This window comes from Marmota flaviventris, chromosome 10 (assembly GCF_047511675.1).
Source record: "Marmota flaviventris isolate mMarFla1 chromosome 10, mMarFla1.hap1, whole genome shotgun sequence".
Classification (NCBI taxonomy): Eukaryota; Metazoa; Chordata; class Mammalia; order Rodentia; family Sciuridae; genus Marmota; species Marmota flaviventris.
In genome coordinates, this window is record NC_092507.1 from 26936860 (window position 1) to 26957442 (window position 20583).

At 34.9% G+C, this 20583-nt stretch overlaps 1 protein-coding gene across 3 annotated transcripts in view; it reads left to right on the forward strand.

Annotated features, from left to right (window-relative positions):
- LOC114094375 (protein argonaute-3) overlaps positions 1-20583 on the forward strand; it is a 114506-nt gene that overhangs the window by 17556 nt on the left and 76367 nt on the right. For 2 of the 3 annotated variants that reach the window (XM_071617677.1, XM_027937513.2), the window contains exons 3-5: positions 14749-14869; positions 18757-18965; positions 19962-20098. In XM_071617677.1, the coding sequence (XP_071473778.1) occupies positions 14749-14869; positions 18757-18965; positions 19962-20098 (467 nt within the window). Of the gene's footprint in view, positions 1-7700; positions 7766-14748; positions 14870-18756; positions 18966-19961; positions 20099-20583 lie in introns of all 3 variants that reach the window. The other variant, XM_071617678.1, reaches the window with a different exon arrangement.

Genomic DNA, 20583 nt, shown 5'->3' on the forward strand with positions numbered 1-20583 from the left:
ATTATTTGGTAAAATAACAAGTTTTTTTCAATGAAAGAATAGAGTTTTTCGTTTGTTTGAAAACAAAGAATAGGTTTGTTAAGCAGATTTCAAATGCTGCTAGTTTGGGGGGGTATGTTGTTATTTTAACAGGTGATAGTCACAATAACTAAAAGCCAGCTATTTTTAGAAATACTATGGTATACATTCTCTAACTTGAGATTTTATGCTAGTTTTTCCAACTACTAAATATGCATGGGGATAAGCTCTGATTAGGTACGTATTTAAAATCACTAGATGGTGGAATTACAAACATTTTCAAAAGTTGTATAGGCAACATGATTATAACTGTAAGATGTATTTTAAACATTAATAAAATTTTGAAGGACTCTTGAAATGGTAGTAGGTTGTCATTGAATTTCTTGGTTCAGTTTTACAAATTGAATATTTATGGTCATTGTACTATTATTGATATTACTCTTCTGATATGATTAAAAACAATGGCAAATATTTGTGCATATTGCACATGGAGGTAATATAATACCACCCATTGAATTTTAGAAGGAAAAAATAAATCTACTGATACCATTTTGACGTTTAAATAGAAATTTCAGATCAGCAGAAGGAACTCTAATGTTATTAAGAATATTGTTAGCATAGTGTTAGAGTTGGATAGTATGCTAATAGAAAGACAATGTTTTTAATAACTTTCTTGATGTATAATTCACATACTTTAAAGTTCACCCAAGTATACAACTCAGTGGTTTTTAGTGTATTCACAGAGATGATGTACACTGCCATCTAATTGTAGAACATACCATCCTCCCCAAAAGAAAATCTTTCCTGATTTGTAGTCACTCACCCTTGCCTCCATCCTCACGTCCCTGCCAACCACTATTCTACTCTCTGTCTCAGTAGATTTGTCTCTTGTAGACATCTAATGTACATGGAGTCATACAATATGTGTTTTTTTTGTGATGAGCTTCTTTGTCTTTGTATAATGTTTTCGGGTTTTACTCATGTTATAGCATGTGCCAGTATTATACTTCATTTATTTTTACTGCTGAGTGATATTCCACTAATTGATACATTATGCTTATTCACTCATCAGTCAATGTTTTAGGTTGTTTCCATTTTTTGACTGCTATGAATAAAGTTGTTATAAACATTAATGTGCAGGATTCTGTGTGGGACATATATTTTCAATTCTCTTGGTTATGTACTTAAGAGTGAAATTGTGATGATTCTGTGTTTACTCTTGGAGATACGTTCAGACTCTTTTCTAAAGTGGCTGTACCATTTTATTTTATTTTTCAATTTATGTATTTTGCACTGGGGATTGAACCCAGGAAAGCTTTACTATCTAGCTACATCCTCAATCCTTCTTAAATTTTTACTTTGAGATAGGGTCTTGCTAAGTTGCTGAGACTGAACTTGCACTTGGCAATTCTCCTGTCTCAGCCTCTTGAGTTGCTGTGATTATAGGCATGCACCATTGTGCCTGGTCACTATACCATTTAATATTACTACTAATAGTGAACAAGGATTCCATTTTCTCTACATTCTCACCAATATTTGTTATTATCTCTTTTTATTTTATTAATATTTTTTAGTTGTTCATTGCCCTATATTTTATTTATTTACATATGATGCTGAGGATCGAACCCAGTGCCTCACACATGCCAGGCAAGCACTCTACCACTAAGCTGCAACTCCAGCCCTCTTTTTTTTATTTTCGTCATCCTAATGAGTATGAAGTAGTATCTCCTTGTCATTTTGATAACAGAATTTTCCTAGTGGCTAATGATATTGCACATCTTTTCATATATTTACTGACTATTTGCATATTTTCTTTGGAGAAATATCTTTTTAGGTCTCTTGCCCATTTTTTAAATTGGGTCATTTGACTTTAGAGTGTAGGTTGTAGGATTTCATTATACATGCTAGATGAAAACTTTCTTATCAGATATATGATTCACAAATTGTTCTCCCTTTCTACATGTTGTCTTTTTGCTTTCTTGATTTTCAATTTTGTTATTTTGTGTCACTTGTGCCTTTGTGGTCATATCTATAGATGGATGTACTTCTGATTAAAGTGATTTAGAGGACATATCTCTGAAAATACCGCACTGAAAATCAGGTTGTTTAGTTTTTAGTGTTAAATATCTTGGGGAAACTATACTATGCAAAATATATCAGCTACTAAAACAGTTTTATTTTTTTATTAGTCGCTTGGAAGGTAGGAAAGCTAACAGATGGTAATTATTTCACATTTCAAAATTCTTTTAAAGTAGTATCTAAATACCCTAGAAATTTTGGCTTATATTCCTATGGTATATTTGGAATTTGAAGGTACTTTTATAAATAAACATGTCTAAACAGCAGGGACTGGCTAATAGGTATTATTAATAATACTCATTTTTATAGATTTAAATTATAATAACAGCTATATTGCATTGAATGTACTTGATTTTTTACTTTTAGACTGTTCCAGTTTTTTTTTCCCTTAGGTTAAAGTAAATCAATTTAAGCCAGTTCTCTTAATTTTCCATATGAATATCCATACCAAAGTAAAATGCTATTGGTACTAAATTTAAAGGATATATAGACCTATTAGAATTATAATTCTAAACCCTGGAGTAATGAATCATTTTTGGACCTTCTGTATGATTTAATTAACTGTTAATTTATTGTGCCCTGTTTTATGTATTGACACTGTGGTAGGTTCTGGAGCTAACAAGATAGATACAACATGACTCCTAAAGATTTTGTAATCTGTATGGAGTGACTAGTTAATTCTATGAGATGCACATTATGCACTGTGATGTGCTCCCTTTACCTAACAAGGAGGATGGGACATATGCCATGGTGTTTGAGGAGAATAGTTAAACAGTAGTGGACAAGAAGAAAGAAGAATCCATATAGCAAGAGCTTGAGCAAAGGCTTGAAATGTTTGTGCAACAGAAATAGGCCAACATAAATAGAATAGTTAGAGATGAGTCTGAAAAGTTAGCCAGAGAGTAGGTTAAGAGGGATATTTAGTCTATGCTAAAGCTTATAAATCCAGAAACGGGAGAGCTCTTGGAGGCTTCTAAGCATAAGTGGTGGCAATGTGGAGAATGAAGAGAAAGACTGGAAGCTAGAGAACATTTGGAAAGCTATTGTAGTCTACAGCAATGGTCTTCAAACCATTGATCACATATTTTTAATAAGTGAAATTTATTTGACCTTGTACTCATCTGTAAATAGATAAATATACATGTACACATTTTTAAAATTATGTAGACATGTACTACTATTTTAATATATAACTATAGAAAAATTAAAAGTGAGAAATTTTGAAATAAATTATTAAAACTATATTTAAATAATTGAAATTTTCAGGTTAATGGTAGCATGCATGTGCTAATTGGTGGCACCACTGTAACTCTCTCTCTCTTTTTTAAATGATATTGGAAATAGAACCCAAGTCCTTGCATATTACTAGCAAGTGCTCTACCACTGAATGATATCCTACCCTGGCTGTTAACTCTTGTATGTTGCAAAAGTCTTATTTTCTCAAGATTCCTGGTGTATTATGTGTGACATATGACCATCTGACATGGACTAAGTGAGAACACTCATGACAATCCATATTCATGAATATTTGCAAATCTTAATTTCCCTTTTTCTTTCTTTCCTCCCTCGCTTCCTTTCTAACTAAATTAAATCTATTAAACCCAAAGGCATTCTACCACTGAGCTATTGTCGGGGTTTTTAGCCCCCCATCTCCTCCTGACTATCAGGAGAAGTGGGGAAAGCACGCCCTGACCAGGATGAGCCAAGAAAGGTAAAGGTCGACTGGCGGCCCGCTCCCCCAGAGGAAGAGTCCTAGATTTATCCTGGAGGTGGTCTGTTTTTTCCTTCACCACCGACAGCACTGCCTCCTGGCTGATCACCAGGCGCCATCCCAACCACACATGCGGCTCCAAGACTGGAAAGCGGGCAGCAAGTCATGTCCTATAAGCTATATCTTTGAGACAGTCTGTTTTTAAAATTTTCTTCTTTTTTAGATATACATGACAATAGAGTGTATTTTGACATCTTATACATACATGAAGTATAACTTATTCTAATTAAGATCCCATTCTTGTGGTTGTACATGATTGGAGTTTCACTGGTAGTGTATTCATGTATTAACATAGGAAGGTTAGATCTAATTCATTCTACTGCCTTTTCTATCCCCATCCTCCCTACCCTTCCCTTCATTCCCCTTTGTCTAATCCACCATCCCCCCACCTTCTGGGTTAGCATCCACACATCAGAGAGAACATTTGACCTTTTGGAGTTTTTTTTTTGGGGGGGGGGTGGTATACTGGGGATTGAATTTAGGAGCACTCAACCACTGAACCACATCCCCAGCCCTATTTTGTATTTTATTTAGAGACAGGGTCTCACTGAGTTGCTTAGCATCTCGAAGTTGCTGAGGCTGGCTTTGAACTTGCGATCCTCCTGCCTCAGCCTTCCGAGCTATTGGGATTACAGGCGTGCGCCACTGCACTCCGCTAACTTTGTTTTTTTTGGGATTGGCTTATTTCACTTAGCATGATAGTCTCCAGATCCATCCATTTACCAGCAAGAGTCATAAAGTCACTCTTTTTATGAGTAAGATTCAAATGTGTATATATACCACATTTTCTTTATCCATTCATCTGGCAAAGGGCATCTAGATTGGTTCCATAACTTAGCTATTGTGAATTGAGCTGCTATAAACATTGATGTAGCTGCATCATTGTAGTGTGCTGATTTTAAGTCCTTTGTGTATATACCAAGGAGTGGAATAACTGGATCAAATGGTACTTCCATTGCAAGTTTCTGAGGAATCTCCATACTGCTTTCCAGCGTGGTTACATCAATTTTCAGTCCCACCAGCAACATATAAGTGCACCCTTTTCCCCACATCCTCTCCAACATTTACTATTGCTTGTATTCTTTTTTTAAAAAAAAATATTTTTTAATTGTAGATGGATACAAAATCTTTATTTCATTTTTATGTGGTGCTGAGCATCGAACCCAGTGCCTCATTTGTGTGAGGAGAACATGCTATCACTGAACCACAACCCCAGTCCGTATTGCTTGTATTCTTGATAATTGCCATTCTGATTGGAGTGAGATGGAATCTCAGTGTAGTTTTAATTTGCATTTCTCTAATTGCTATTTGTTGACTGATCATATATCTTCTATCAAGCACCTATTTGGTTCCTTTGCCAATTTATTGACTGGGTTATTTGTGGTTTTGATGTTAAGTTTTTTGAGTTCTTTGTATATACTAGAGATTAATGCTCTATCTGAGGTGCAGGTGGTAAAGATTTTCTCCTGAAGCTCTTGATTGTTTCCTTTGCTATGAAGATGCTTTTTAGTTTGATACCATCCCATTTATTGATTCTGCATTTTTACTTCTTATGCGTTAAGAGTCTTGCTGAGGAAATCATTTCCTAAGATGACATGATGGAAAATTGGGCCTACATTTTCTTCTTGTAGGGACAGGATCTCTGGTCTAATGCCTAGGTCCTTGATCTACTTTGAGTTTTTTCAGGGTGAGAGGGGTTAAATTTCATTCTGCTACATATGGATTTCCAGTTTTCCCAGCATCATTTGTTGAAGAGGCTGTCTTTTCTTCAGTGTATGTTTATAGTGCTTTTTTGTCTTTTATGAGATAACTGTATTTATGTGGGTGAGACAGGGTCTTGCTAAGTTGCTCAGAATGGCCTGGAACTTATGATCTTTCTGCCTTAACTTCCCAGGGAGCAGGGATTCCCACCATGCTGGGCTACAAATCTTTATTTCTAATTGTTAGATGAAAATTAAACAAATATTTCATGGGGTACCTCTGGTACATACTTTAAATTTTTCTGGATTGGCAGTAATGAGTTCTAAGATAGTGGCAACAGTGGGGTAAAAGGATGGCATAGATGCTTTTTTAGGGCGGTGCTGGGGATGCAATCCAGGATTGTACACACATTAGGCAAATGCTCTACTACTGACCATATTCCTAGCCCTAGCTGCAATATTTAGAGAAAGAAAGAATGATTTCAGTCCATGGAGAAAGGGAAGAAATACGAATGGCTTCGTAATTCCTAGCTTGTGCAGTGGTGATAGCTTTAACAGAAATACAGATTGTGAAAGGAACAGGTTTTTTAATATTTTGCTTTGGATATTTAGAGGTTGAATTGCACAGTGAACATTAAAATGGAGCAGTTCACTTGGAACTAAGTGCCAAGAGCTCAGAAGACAAGTCAAAGTGGAGATTGAGATTTGAGGCTTGTCAGCATGAGGTGATAGTTAAAAGCTAGGGAAATGTGTAAAGTCGAGATAAGAAGACTGAGAATAGATTTCTGGTGATACCTTTCTCTTTGGAAGACATAAAGTGGAAAGGTAGGAGACTAGGGACAGGATAGAAGCTATTTCAAAGAAGGCAAAACACAGATGGTCATTTTCAGGGAATAATATTTGATCACAATGGCAAATGCCAAAGAAGCCAAGAATATTAAGGCTGAAAAGAGGCCATTAGTGTTGGCTATTAAGACATCCATGGCCTGAAGGAGAAGTATTCTAGAGGAGAGTTGTTGGTGTAAACCAAAATAAATTAAAATTTTTTTCTCAATCTGAAGTAATCTGTTAGTACGTGTGAGTACAGTACTAAAATGTTTACCACACTAGTGGGTTATTATTAAAAAATTCAAATGAGCAATGACTACAAATATTTGTCTTAAAATGCTCCAGTTTGGGGGCTGGGATTCTGGCTCTGAGAAGAGCGTTCGCCTCACATTCGTGAAATGCTGGGTTCAATCCTCAGCACCACATAAAAATTTAAAAAATAAAGATATTGTGTCCACCTATAACTAAAAAAAATAAATATTAAAAAAATGCTCCAGTTTGCCATAGATTTTATTGCAAAGTTAAACATTTGATCTGGGGCTGAAGGTATAGCTCAGTGGTAAGGCTCATGCTTAACATGTGCAAGACTCTGGGTTCACTCCCCAGCAACACCCCCCGACACTTCCCACAAAACAGAAGTGATCTAAAGTATAGCCCCTTTCTTCTCTGTACTGCATCTCTTAAACTTCATCTTTTTAAAAAATATGTATTTTTTTTCTAGTTTCTGGACACAGGACCTTTATTTTATTTTTATGTGGTGCAGAGGATTGAACCCAGTGATTCAAATTTGCTAGGCAAGTGCTCCACCATTGAGCTACAACTCCGATCCCTTAAACATTATCTTGATAACAAAATTGTTCATTAGTTACCTTCTATGCTACTTACCACAGTTTTGAACATAAATTATAGATTGGAATGATACAAGGAGAGACTGCCAGCAGTTTTATAAACCTCCGGATGATTTTAGCATTTGTTATAGCTTAGCAAAAGTCCGTGCTATAGTGACAGATTAACTTATTGCTGGGATGCTAAATTAATATGAATAGACCTATAGGGGAAATACTCTTTCATGTCCTCTTCAATAGACCAGAATAATATTTTCCATTTTAACTTTGGGGAGCAGAGAATTAAAAGATATCTAGAAATGAGATGAAGGTGGATCTCTGAGCTTATAGTAAAAACAGAAAAATAATTTCTTCTTTTCCTTTTTACATTGAAATTTCCCTTTCCTACCATTTTGCTGCTGTATGAGTCAGGTGGTAAATTGGAACTTACTGAAATCACTATTAAATTTTACTTTACAGTCTATGCACGAGAGCATGATGGAGTCAAAAGACTTGGTACCAGAATGTAGGAAGTGGTGGTTGAGGTAAGAGTGGGAAGGTTGGCTGTAGCTCTTTATAAGACCTAACATACTCAGATAAGTTCCATTTTTGGAGTAATTAGCAGATGAATCCTTAAGGATCCTTAATGTCTAAGAGAATGCATTATATTATATTCTGCAAGAATTCTTCCTTCCATAGATTAAAGCTGTTAAAAAAAAGAGACTAAAGAGTGATTAAAAGTTCTCATCCCCGTTTACTTAAATTTTCTTTTCCAAATTGCTTTCCTAAATTACTGTTTTAGAAACAAAACTATTTTAGGACTTGGGGGTATAGCTCAATGTTAGAGTGCCTGCCTAATATTAATTAAGCCCTGGGTTAAACCCCAGTACTGGAAATGAAATAAAACAGAAGTTAAAATATTTTAGCCAGGTACAGTTACGCACACTTTTTTTGTTCTACCTTGCCTATGTTAATAATAAAAATTATTATTATTATTAAAGGACTAGTCTTTCATAACTACAGTGTACAGAAAACTCATTTAACAGTTTCTGTTAATTATTAGAATTAATTCTTAGTGTTAATTTATTACAATTGATGCTAATACATGTGGTGTACCCATTTGTTACTGGGAAAACTTTTTTTTTTTCCAGGTCTGAGGACCAAGTTTAGGGCTTTGCACATTCTAGGCAAGCTCTCTGCTACTGAGATAAATCCCCAGCCCCTTGTTACTGGGAAAACTTTGATATAATTCTTGAAGTATATTTGTGAGATAATCATGCTTAAATTTTTATGAAAAAGCAGTATCATAGATATTCGCTTCTTACCACATCCCGTCTCGGAAATTAGTTCACTAATATCCCCTTTGTTTCCTGAGACTAGTGTCCCATTTTTATTTTATTTATTTATTGGTATTAGGAATTTTAACTCAGGGAGGCTCTACCATGCAGTCATATTCCCAGCCCCTTTTGAATTTTTATTTTGATACAGGTCTCACTAAGTTGCTTAGAGCCTTGCTAAATTGCTGAGGCTGGCCTTAACATTGTGATCTTCCTGCTTCCTGTGTTCCTGGGATTATAGACATGCACCACTGCCCGGAGCATTTTTATATATAAAGAAATTCAAGTCCAATTGAGTAACTCATATCAATTGAGTGGCAAAGTGGGACTAAAAACTGATGTCTGTTTATTGCTTCTCTGGTACTTACATTACCACATATTTTAAAGTTTTCTCAAGTGGGCAGTTTCCCAATTCAAACTTTCTTCACAATCAATAGTAATTCTGCTGTTGTAGTTTACTGGGCAGCTGGATACATGACTATTGTAGAGAGGGTTTTCTTCTTATTCCCTATGCCTGCCTGATGAACATTTCAATAACAGTATCTTTTAAGTTTAGGATTAAGAATTTTAAATTCCTGGTTTTGTCATTTTATTGACTTGCCTACTAAAATTTCACTAAAATTCTAAATATGTCAGTTAATTATATCACACTAATAGGGAGTTAAAAGTGGAGATACATAGTAATGGTTGGTTCTCATGAAAACTGATTGATTCCCTTTGTAGCATAGGTTTTGCCAGTTACTAACTTTTACCTATTTAGTTTTTTTTTTTTTGATACTGGAGAGTAAATCTAGGGATGCACATGTTCTATCACTGAACTATACCCTAATTTCTGTGGGAACTTAAAAGTTGTTTAGTGTTAAAATTGCCAAGTATGTGCTGGGGTTATGGCTCAGTGCTAGAGCGCCCACCTAGCAAGTGTGGAGCCCTGGGTTCAATCCTTGGCACCACATAAAAATAAATAAATAAAGGTATTGTGTCCAACTACAACTAAAAAATATTTTTTAAAAATTGCCAAGTATACTATAGAATTTAGGCTCTGTAGTAAATTATCAAATGTCAATGTAATTATTCATAGAAGAGTTTCTATATCTGATCTTGTAATGAAACCTATCATGTTTCATTATTTGGTATTCTTATAATTAAATTTTGCTATCAGAGAAGATTATGAAAATTATTGTGATCTTTATATATCTTCCCCAACAATTGATTATATAGATGGTTTTTGAATGGTTCTAGCAAGGACGAACTAAGGTATTTCATAAGGTAATATAATCTACTTTTGAATAACTATGATGGTTAGAAAACTGGAAATTTTTGTTCCAAAATTTAGCTTCGTAAATTTTTTCAACAACTTCCTAACCCTGTCCTCTCATACAAGATAGATTTCTGCCTAGTTTTGCATCTCATATTTCATTGAAATAGCCAAACTTCATAATTTTGTCTTTCCTATTCCAGACTAAAAGTTCCTAATTTGATTTATTTTTAATCATATCATATGATCTTCTATCAGAATTGCCACCTTCTAGCTATGTTTCAATGTTTAGGGTTTAAAAAATTTCCCAGATTGAACTGAGTACTCCAAAATATAAAATGATTATGTAATATTTGTCTTATTATCTGGGTACTTTAAATATATGCAACCTGGTTTCTTTAAGTTTGAGGAGGCCACATTACACTATTAGCTCATTTTGGACTTGTAGTCATGTAAATCCTCTTTTCTCAAGAGCATTAGGTAAATTAGATCTAATTTGTTCTTATTGCAATCGAAGTTTTCAAACATAAAAGTGTTTCGATAGTATAGTTGCTCTTACTGTGTTTCTTCATTTAGTTCATTGATGTAGCTTGTCAGAACCTTATAACACACTAATTTATGTTTTTAGCATGTTATTCATGTCTCTCAAGGAAGTCATTTGGGGGTATCTTAGCCAACAGATATTTGATTATTTGCTTTATGTAGGGGACTAGATATGTTTTCTTTCAGTATTGACAGTTTTCAAGGGTAGAAAATTATTGCAAAATAAATATATTCATGAAAGTTTAAGTTAACTTAGAACAAATAAAGGAACTTGCTCTGCCCAACCAGACAACATGATAAAGCACCCTAGTAAAAGGGAAAACTTATGGTATTGGCACAAGAACAGACAAATAGACCACTGGAACAATACAGCCACTCACATGAAAATTTAGTAAGATAAAAATGCCATCACATCCTGGCACTGTGGTGGCTGGGGAGGCTGAGGCAGGAGGATCGCAAGTTCAAAACCAGCCTCAACAACTTAGTGAGGCGCTTAGCCAACTCAGTGAGACCCTATCTCTAAACAAAATATAAAATGGGCTGGGGATGTGATGTGGCTCAGTGGATGAGCACTCCTGGGTTCAGTCCTTAGTACCAAAAAAATATTGGTGAAGATTTAACTGTTTAGTAGATGGTATGGGAAAACTGGCTCACTCTATGGAGAAAAGTAAAATTGGCTAATTACTCTTTATAAAGAAGAACCTCACATGGATTAATGGCAAAATAGTATAGATAAAACTATAAAGTTAATAAAACATAAGTTATCTTGTAACTTAATACAGGTTTAGCATCCCTAGTCTAAAAATCCAGAATGTGTCCAAATTTGGAGCTTTTTAAGTACCAACATGATGCCACAAATAGAAAATGCCAAACCAAGGAACTTAGTTGTATGCACAAAATTATTAATAGTAATATGTGAATTACCTTCAGTTTATGTGTATAAGGTATACATGAAATGTAAATGAATTTTATGTTTAGCTTTGGATCCCACCTCCAATATATCTTGTTATGTATTTGTAAAGATTCCAAAATCTGAAATCTGAAATACTTATGGTTCTAGGCATTTCAGATAAGTGGTGTTCAGCCTTTAGGAAAGCAGTTCTTTAATCAGTAGTACCTCAATATCATGAAACCATAAGATGAAAAAAATGATTAATATGATGATACAGAATTACAGGTTCCAGCTCACAGATACATGGATATTGTTAATGGATAGTTTAAATTATGGGTGAAGATATATTTACAAATAACTAAACCTGTCTATGAATTAATATTTAAAATATAAATAGAACTCCTTCAGTCCAACAAGACAGAAACATAGGCAAAGGAAACAGAGAATTTGTACAAGACACATGAAGGATGCTGCAATTCATCAGTAATAAGAAAAATCTAAATTAAAACAATGTTTTAATTTATGTCCATTAGGCTAGAACACATGTTAGAAATCAAAGCTGGATAATGCCAAATCTTGGCTGGGACACAGGAAATGGTAACATCAAAGGTGTGTATATTAGTGTAGCGATCTGGAGAGCAGTTTAACACTTCATCATTTATTTGATAAACTTCATTTTGACCCACAGTCTGTTTTCTGAATATGCAAATAGAGATTAGTTCTCTGTTCTCACACAGGTTCATGAGGTATATGTAAGAAAGTAATGCATTGCAGCATTGTTTGGGTGCCTGCAGTTAAAGGTACTCTGACTCTACTTGCTAGAGGAGTGGATAGATCATATGTGTATTACTTCACATCAATCAAAAACAGTGAATTAAGTGACATTTAAATTGTTTACAACTGTTTTTCACTGATAAAGCTTTTGATTTTGAGGGGAGTGGTGTTGCTGGGGATCAAACCAGGGTATTGGGTATGCTAGGCAACCTCCTTTCCACAGAGCTACATCATCAGTCCAAATAATAAATAATTTTTTAAAAAAGAATGAACAAAACATGCTGCAGCAACATTAATGGATTTTTAAAATCTATTGCTGAAGGTAAAGATTAGAATACATACAAACAGGGAAGTGTTCATCAAGCACATTAGAAGGAGTAACTTGTTAGGAAGAAGAATGGGAATAGGAAATGGAGATTGAAGGAAAGAAATCAATTAATTGTAAAAGGGATCTTGTTAGACATGGTGGTGCATACTTGTAATCCCAGCTTCTCTGGAGGCTGAGGCAGGAGGATTGCAAATTCAGAGCCAGCCTGCGTAACTTTGCTTCACCCTGTCTCAAAATTTAAAAACTTAAAAGGGTTGGGGATATAGTTCAGTGGGGGAGTGAGTACCCCTGGTTTCAATTCCCGTTCCTTAAACAAAAAAGGGGGGTTCTTATATAAATGATTTTAATGTGCCACAAACTGAGAAATATGATTAATCGGCCTCTTGTACATAGAATGTAGGACTTTTTAGTCAGTGATGTGTAAATTGGGTTGGAGAAGAAAAAGCTAAACACATAAAAACCAAGAAACTTAAAATAATCCAAGTACTAGGACCCAAGTTCTTAATTGGGAATGGAAGAGAAAGGACTGGTATAAGAAATATTGCAAGAGGTGAAATCATCAACTAATTGGGTAAACAGATGAGCCAGGTTTTGAATGTGGGTAACTAGGAAGATGGAGGCATCATTAAGTAAACAGTATAACAAAACATAACCAAATTTAACTTGTGGGAGATATGTTAGATTTAGCTTTAGATATATTCCACTGAAAGTTCTGGCAGTTCATTCAAGTCTATTATCCACCGTTAGGACATTTATTTAGGACATACTATGTGCTCGGCATCAAAGCAAGGTATTTTTTAACCCCTGAAATGTTTTAGCCCTACCGTTTCAGTTTCCTCTACCATTTTGATCCTTAGATGGTTTGACTGAGTTGCCAGGAGTTGATAAGCTTACAACTTTTAATGTTGAGTAAAAAAAAAAAAAGTCAAAATAGTGAAGACATCCTGGCAAATTACATCTGTATAATTTCACCTGAAAAAACTGGACTTAGTTATAATGGCCACAGAAGAAAACAAAATGGAAGAAAATCATTGAAATTTGTTTTGAATCTAAAACCAGTCAAGTCTGTTGTCAGACTTACCCTAGAAAGACTTGATCTTGATTTAAATAGTTTCAGTAAAACAAAATTAGAAAAGGAGGGAAATAGAAATTTCAGTAAACAAAATTGAAAAGGAAGGGAATAGAAATTTTGTGTGGGGAGAAAATTGTTCTTGATATTAAGTCGGATTGATTTTTCTTTTCCTGGAAAATGCTAATTTCTGTCTCTTCTCCCTTGCTTGGGTTAGATTTGAATCTTCGTTTGTGTTTTGCCATGCTAGTGGTAGAACCCTGTGCCTTGTGCATGGTGAGGCAAGTACTCTACTACCAAGTCACACCCCCAGCTCTTTAATTTTATTTATTTTATTTATTTTTTTTTAAAGAGAGAGGGAGAGAGAGAGAGAGAATTTTAATATTTATTTTTTAGTTATCGGCGGACACAACATCTTTGTTTGTATGTGGTGCTGAGGATCGAACCCGGGCCGCACGCATGCCAGGCGAGCGCGCTACCGCTTGAGCCACATCCCCAGCCCCCTTTAATTTTATTTTAAATCATATTCTGCAAGTGTACTTTCACTGTAATATATGTAGATTATGTACATAAAATAAGTCACCCTGTGACCCTGTCATTTCCCTTGCCAGAGGTAACCACTGAATGAATATCTTTGGTACTTATCTTCCTAGATATATTTTCACTGCTCTTATGAATATGTATATACAAAAATAAATATTGATTTATGGATATTTGGTATCATTCTCAGTGGTCTGTAATTTTTTAAAAAAATGTAAGCCTTGAATATCTTTCTATGTCAGTATATTGATTCAAAATTGCTGTGTAAAAATAGAGGTTTCATAGTATCCTTACTGATCGGATATTATTGTAAGCATGGGGGAGGAATACAAATGTGGTTGTGTGTTTTTTTTTGTTGTTGTTTTGTTTTTACCTTCAAAATTCTTGAGTGTTCTAATAAAAGTATGTACAAGGTGCTATTTTAATCCAGTAGAAAGAGCATTTTACTCTTAAGAAAGAGAGGTAAACATGTCAGGGTGTACTTACAGATGATGAAAGAGAATTTGAGTTAGTTTCTAAGGAGAATATTTTGCAGTTCAGCTGTTTCCTGGAATGATTAAGTAGTTTACTGGATTCATTCTTTTCTGTCTTTGAGAAATGCATGTCATCCTTTGCCAGCAATCAATCTTTTTGCTATCCTAAGCCATGGTTCTGAAGGTAAAATTTTTATCATATATGAATGACTTTTAGAATTGCGAAAGCTTTAAACAGTGCCAGCAATTATTTCAGTTAATATTTTTGTATTCCATCATGCAGAGGATTTATGTGAATGTATTTTTCCTTTCTTTAGGGAAGTAGTTGACTCAATGGTTCAGCATTTTAAAGTAACTATATTTGGAGACCGTAGACCAGTTTATGATGGAAAAAGAAGCCTTTACACAGCCAATCCACTTCCTGTGGCAACTACTGGGGTAAGACATACATTACTTTATTGTAATGCTATACTTAGCTGTCTGTCTGTCTGTCTCTCCCTCTCTTCCCCCCACCCCATGGACAGAAGAATACCTTTATTTTATTTATTTTTTGTGTAGCACTGATGATCGAACCCAGTGCGTCACATGTGCTAGTTAGGCAAGTATTGTACCACTGAGCCATATCCCCAGTCCTTTTTTTTTTTTTTTAAACTGTTGAGCTACAACCCCAGTTCTGTCTCCTTTTGCTTTTATTACTACCTTAAAATTAGAATTCACATAAATGTAAATTTGTATATCTTTTTTAACTTTTCATGTTGAAGTAATATCAGATTTACAAAAAAGTTTTGCTTAAGGCCTGCTAAATTGCTGATGCTGGCTTTAAACTCTTGATCCTCTTGCCTCAGCCTCCCAAGCCACTGGGATTAAGTGGATTCACATTGTTATATAATCATCACCACCATCCATCTGCAAAACCCTCTTTATCTTGCTAAACTGAAAGTTTGTCTATTAAACCATAACTTTTCATTGCCCCTGGAAATCACCATTCTCCTATCTCTATAAATTTGACTACTCTTACTTCATGTAAGTGGAAACATGCAGTATTTGCCTTTTTGAAACTTGCTTATTTCAATTAGCATGTTGTTCTCAAGGTTTATTCATGTTATAGTATATGTTGGAATTTCCTTCCTTTTCAAGGCTGAATAATATCCTATTATACATATATAACACATTTTACTCATGCTTTTTATCTGTTATAAATACTTTTTGGCTATTGAAAATAATCCTCCCCTGAACATGGGTATATATATGTCACTTTGAAATTCTGCTTTTAATTTTTTTGGGCATATAACCACAAGTAAAATTGCTAGATCATATGGTAATTATTATTTGAAAAAAAAATTTAAATATATATATATATATATATATATATATATATATATATATATATATATATTTAGTTATAGGTGGACACAATATCTTTATTTTTACTTTATGTGGTGCTGAGGATTGAACCGAGTGCCTCATGCATGCTAGGCAAGCGCTCTACCTCTGAGCCACAACCCCAGCCTGAAAAAAAGTTTTTAATACCATACTAACAGGCGTAATGGCACATGGCTGTAATTCCATTGACTCTGGAAGCTGAAGCAGGAAGATTGCAAGTTTGAGGCTGCCCTGGGAAACTTAGTGAGACTCTTTCTTAAAATAAAAAAATAAGAAGAACTAGAGTTGTAGCTTATTGGTAGAGTGCCCCTGGCCTCATACCACCCCCAACCCCCCACAAAAAAAAAAAAATAACCCTACCTTATTTACCAAAGTATCTACAAGGGTTCCAAATTCTTCATATACATATTTACATATTTATTTTCTGCTGTTTTGATAGTAGCTATCTAATGGGCACAATATGCATGTCATATTGTGAGGTATCAACCTCACTGTGGTTTTGATTTGTGTCCTTTGCCCATTTTTTTAACTTGGGTTGTTTTTTACTAAAATTATAGGAGTTTATAGGAATTATAGGAGTACTGGGTATTGAACCCAGGGCCACTCTACCACTGAGCTACATTCCCAGTCCTTCTATTTTTTATTTTTCGTTGCTTTTTTTTTTTTTTTTTGCTTTTGGCAATTCTGGGGATTGAACACAGGGCCTTGTACTTGTTAGGCAAGTATTGTACCATTGAGCCATATCCCCAGTCCTTTTTTTTTTTCCCCTAATTTTGAGGCAGTGTCTCACTAAGTTGCTGAGCTGGCCTCAAACTGGCAATTCTTCTGCCTCAGCTTCCTGAGTTGCTGGGATCACAGGTATGTTCTACATACCCTAATACAGAAATTCGTGTTGGGGGGGTGGGTACTGGGAATTGAATTTAGGGGCATTCGGACACTGAGCCACATACCCACCCCTATTTTGTATTTTATTTATAGATATTTTATTTAGAGATGCATTGGTTAGTGCCTCACTTTTGCTGAGGCTGGCTTTCAACTCATGATCCTCCTGTCTCAGCCTCCCAAGCCGCTGGGATTACAGGCGTGTGCCACTGCAGCCAGCTTGAGGAATTCTTTATATGTTCTGGATATTAATTCCTTATCAGATGTTTGATTTACAAATATTTTCTCACATTCTATGGGCTGCCTTTTTACCCTATTGATTGTATCCTTTGATGCTCAGAAGTTTTAAATTTTGATATAGGAGTTACTGTTAAGGATACTATTTCTTTTACACTTTTTAGCAGTTGATGATTCTTGCTTGAAAGGATATTGCTTAATAATAACAGTGGTTTTCTAACCTGTCATTTCATAAACATTTATTAGTGTAAGAAAGAACATTTTCTTCTACTCTATTGATTGATCTATCCTTTGTCCCAAATCTGGCCAGTAGAAAACCCCCTTCATCCAATTTATTTGTTTCTAGCTCATGTTTCCTATGTTTCCTTTTGAAAAAGTAAGCAGATATGTGAATATTTTCTCATTTCTCCCTTCTCATACCAAATATATCATATTTTTGTGATTTTTTTTTTGTACTTTGGTTAATGTTATAGCTTAGAAATTATTCCGTGGCAGTTACAAGAGATTTTTTTTTAAAACAGCTTTATTTTATTTATTTATTTTTATGTGGTTATGTGGTGCTGAGGATTGAACCCATGGCCTCACACGTGCTAGGCAAGCGCTCTGTCGCTGAGCCACAACCCACCCCAAGAGATCTTCATTCTTTCATTTTTAGTTTCTGAGGCTGACCTTGAACTTGTAATCTTTCTGCCTCAGCTTCCTTAATGGCTGGGATTCCAGGCTGTGCCACTGTACCTAGCTTCATTCATTCTTTTATAGCTGCCTTTATAAATGTGAGTACATTTAAGTAGTTTTCAGTATTTTGCAATATTGAATTAATGCTGGCATGAATCTCTGTTATTTAAGTTTTAGTATATTGATTTGATTTGAGGTTGATTTTTTTATTTTAGCCTGTTTTTTTTTTTTAAGTTGCCAGTGGATCTTTTATTTATTTTATTTATTTATTTATATGTGGTGCTGAGGATTGAACCCAGGGCCTCACACATGTCAGTCAAGTGCTCTACCACTGAGCCCCAACACCAACCCTGTTTTTTTTTTTTACCTTAAAAGAGCGTACTACAGGGATACTGCTACATCGATGTTCATAGCAGCACAATTCACAATTGCTAGACGGTGGAACCAACCCAGATGCCCTTCAATAGATGAATGGATAAAAAAAATGTGGCATTTATACACCATGGAGTATTATGCAGCACTAAAAAATGACAAAATCATAGAATTTGCAGGGAAATGGATGGCACTAGAGCAGATTATGCTTAGTGAAGCTAGCCAATCCCTAAAAAACAAATACCAAATGTCTTCTTTGATATAATGAGAGCAACTAAGAACAGAGCAGGGAGGAAGAGCAGGAAGAAAAGATTAACATTAAACAGATACATGAGGTGGGATGGAAAGGGAGAGAAAAGGGAAATTGCATGGTAATGGAGGGAGTCCCTCATTGTTATACAAAATTACATATAAGAGGTTGTGAGGGGAATGGGAAAATAAACAAGGAGAGAAATGAATTACAGTGGATGGGGTAGAGAGAGAAGATGGGAGGGGAGGGAGGGGGGATAGTAGAGGATAGGAAAGGTAGCAGAATACAACAGTTACTAATAGGGCATTATGTAAAAATGTGGATGTGTAACCGATGTGATTCTGCAATCTGTATTTGGGGTAAAATTGGGAGTTCATAACCAACTTGAATCTAATGTATGAAATATGATATGTCAATAGCTTTATAATGTTTTGAACAACCAATAAAAAAAAAGATATTTTTATAAGTTAAATAATTATAATTATCTTTTTAAATATTTACCACTTGACTTTTATCCCATGAACAGGTGGATTTAGATGTTACTTTACCTGGGGAAGGTGGAAAAGATCGACCTTTCAAGGTGTCAATCAAATTTGTCTCTCGGGTGAGTTGGCACCTACTCCATGAAGTACTGACAGGACGGACCTTGCCTGAGCCACTGGAATTAGACAAGCCAATCAGCACTAACCCTGTTCATGCCGTTGATGTGGTGCTACGACATCTGCCCTCCATGAAGTGGGTGCTTCTGGCTTTTTTCCTCTTTAGATTTTAAATGTGAAGTTTTTCCTCCTAAGAGTTGTACAGACCTTCCTTAGATAACTCTCATATGTTGTACATTTTTAGTATTTCATTTGAATAAGAATACCATGCATAAAAATTTGACAAAAGTGTTACAGAAAATTCTCTGACTTTTGCAAATAAATATACAATCATTCACTTAGATCGTAAATTGTTTTATAGAAAAATGTCCAACCCTCCCTCTATAAGTCTTGGATAAATGATATATTTTCAGACATATTCCTATTGTTAAGTCACTTTGTTTTAAAAGTAATTCCACCATTTAAAGAATAGAATCAGATTGTATTGAGATTCCTACTATTTTAATCACGTATGTGGACATATGCATATATTGGTCATATATGTCTTTTTATAGAAATAGTGTGTCTTGAAACACATAGGCATAGCTTTTTGATCAATTATTATTTTTACTCTACATTTTACGTTTGGAACTGTTGAGTTTTTTTTTTTTTTTTTTTTTCTTTTTCTGTGGGGGAAAAGGGGGTCCCGGGGATTGAACTCCAGGGCACTCAACCACTGAGCCACATCCCCAGCCCTATTTTGTATTTTATTTAGAGACAGGGTCTCACTGAGTTGCTTAGTGCTTCACATTTGCTGAGGCTGGCTTTGAACTCGACATCCTCCTGCCTCAGTGGAACTGTTTACTTTTTTAACCTGTTTTTAAGAAAGTATTTTAAATAAAATGTGTTACATAAACTAGTGATTATGAGAATGGAGAATTTCAGTGAGGGATGCAGATGGATTTGGCTACTTTTTGCTTTCACAAACTTGGAAAATGTTTGCTTTCATAAACTTGAAAAATGTTTAGTTTAATATAGTCATAATTTTAAGCATCATTATGATAAATTGTGTATGCTTTAGTTTCCCCTGTTCTGCAGATTTAAATACTTGCATGGAAAGGAAAGTATTGAACACACCATTTTAATTTTTTAGATATACGCCTGTGGGGCGTTCCTTTTTCTCAGCTCCAGAAGGATATGACCACCCTCTGGGAGGGGGCAGGGAAGTATGGTTTGGATTCCATCAATCTGTTCGACCTGCCATGTGGAAAATGATGCTTAATATCGATGGTAAGGGAACTAAAACCATATTCTGAATTGGATAGTTGATTTCTATATGGCATGTGTGTATAAATTTTATGTATATAATTACATGTACTGGTGTCTTGAAGTAATATTCAGGCATGTATTATGACAAACTGGGAAAACTTTTTATTTTGTTGCATTTTATTTCAAATGTTTTTATGCAGAACTTGACCTGGAATGCTACTTAACATTAAGCAAATGCATGAAAACAAGCATAAAAGCCCTGATACGATCATCTGAGAAGTCTTCTCTTACAACTAATTCACCTTTGTCCTCTTAACTCTTTGATAACATTTTATTATAAAATACATATATTAAAGAAAATCTGTTGGTTTTGGTGACCCTAGGTGTGGTACATAATGTGTTTCTAATTGCATTCTCATTTTTAAGGTGTTCTCTTACAAATCTTTTCTTTTCATTTGAGGGGGTCCTGGGGATGGAACCCACAGACAGTGTTCCACTGAGCTACA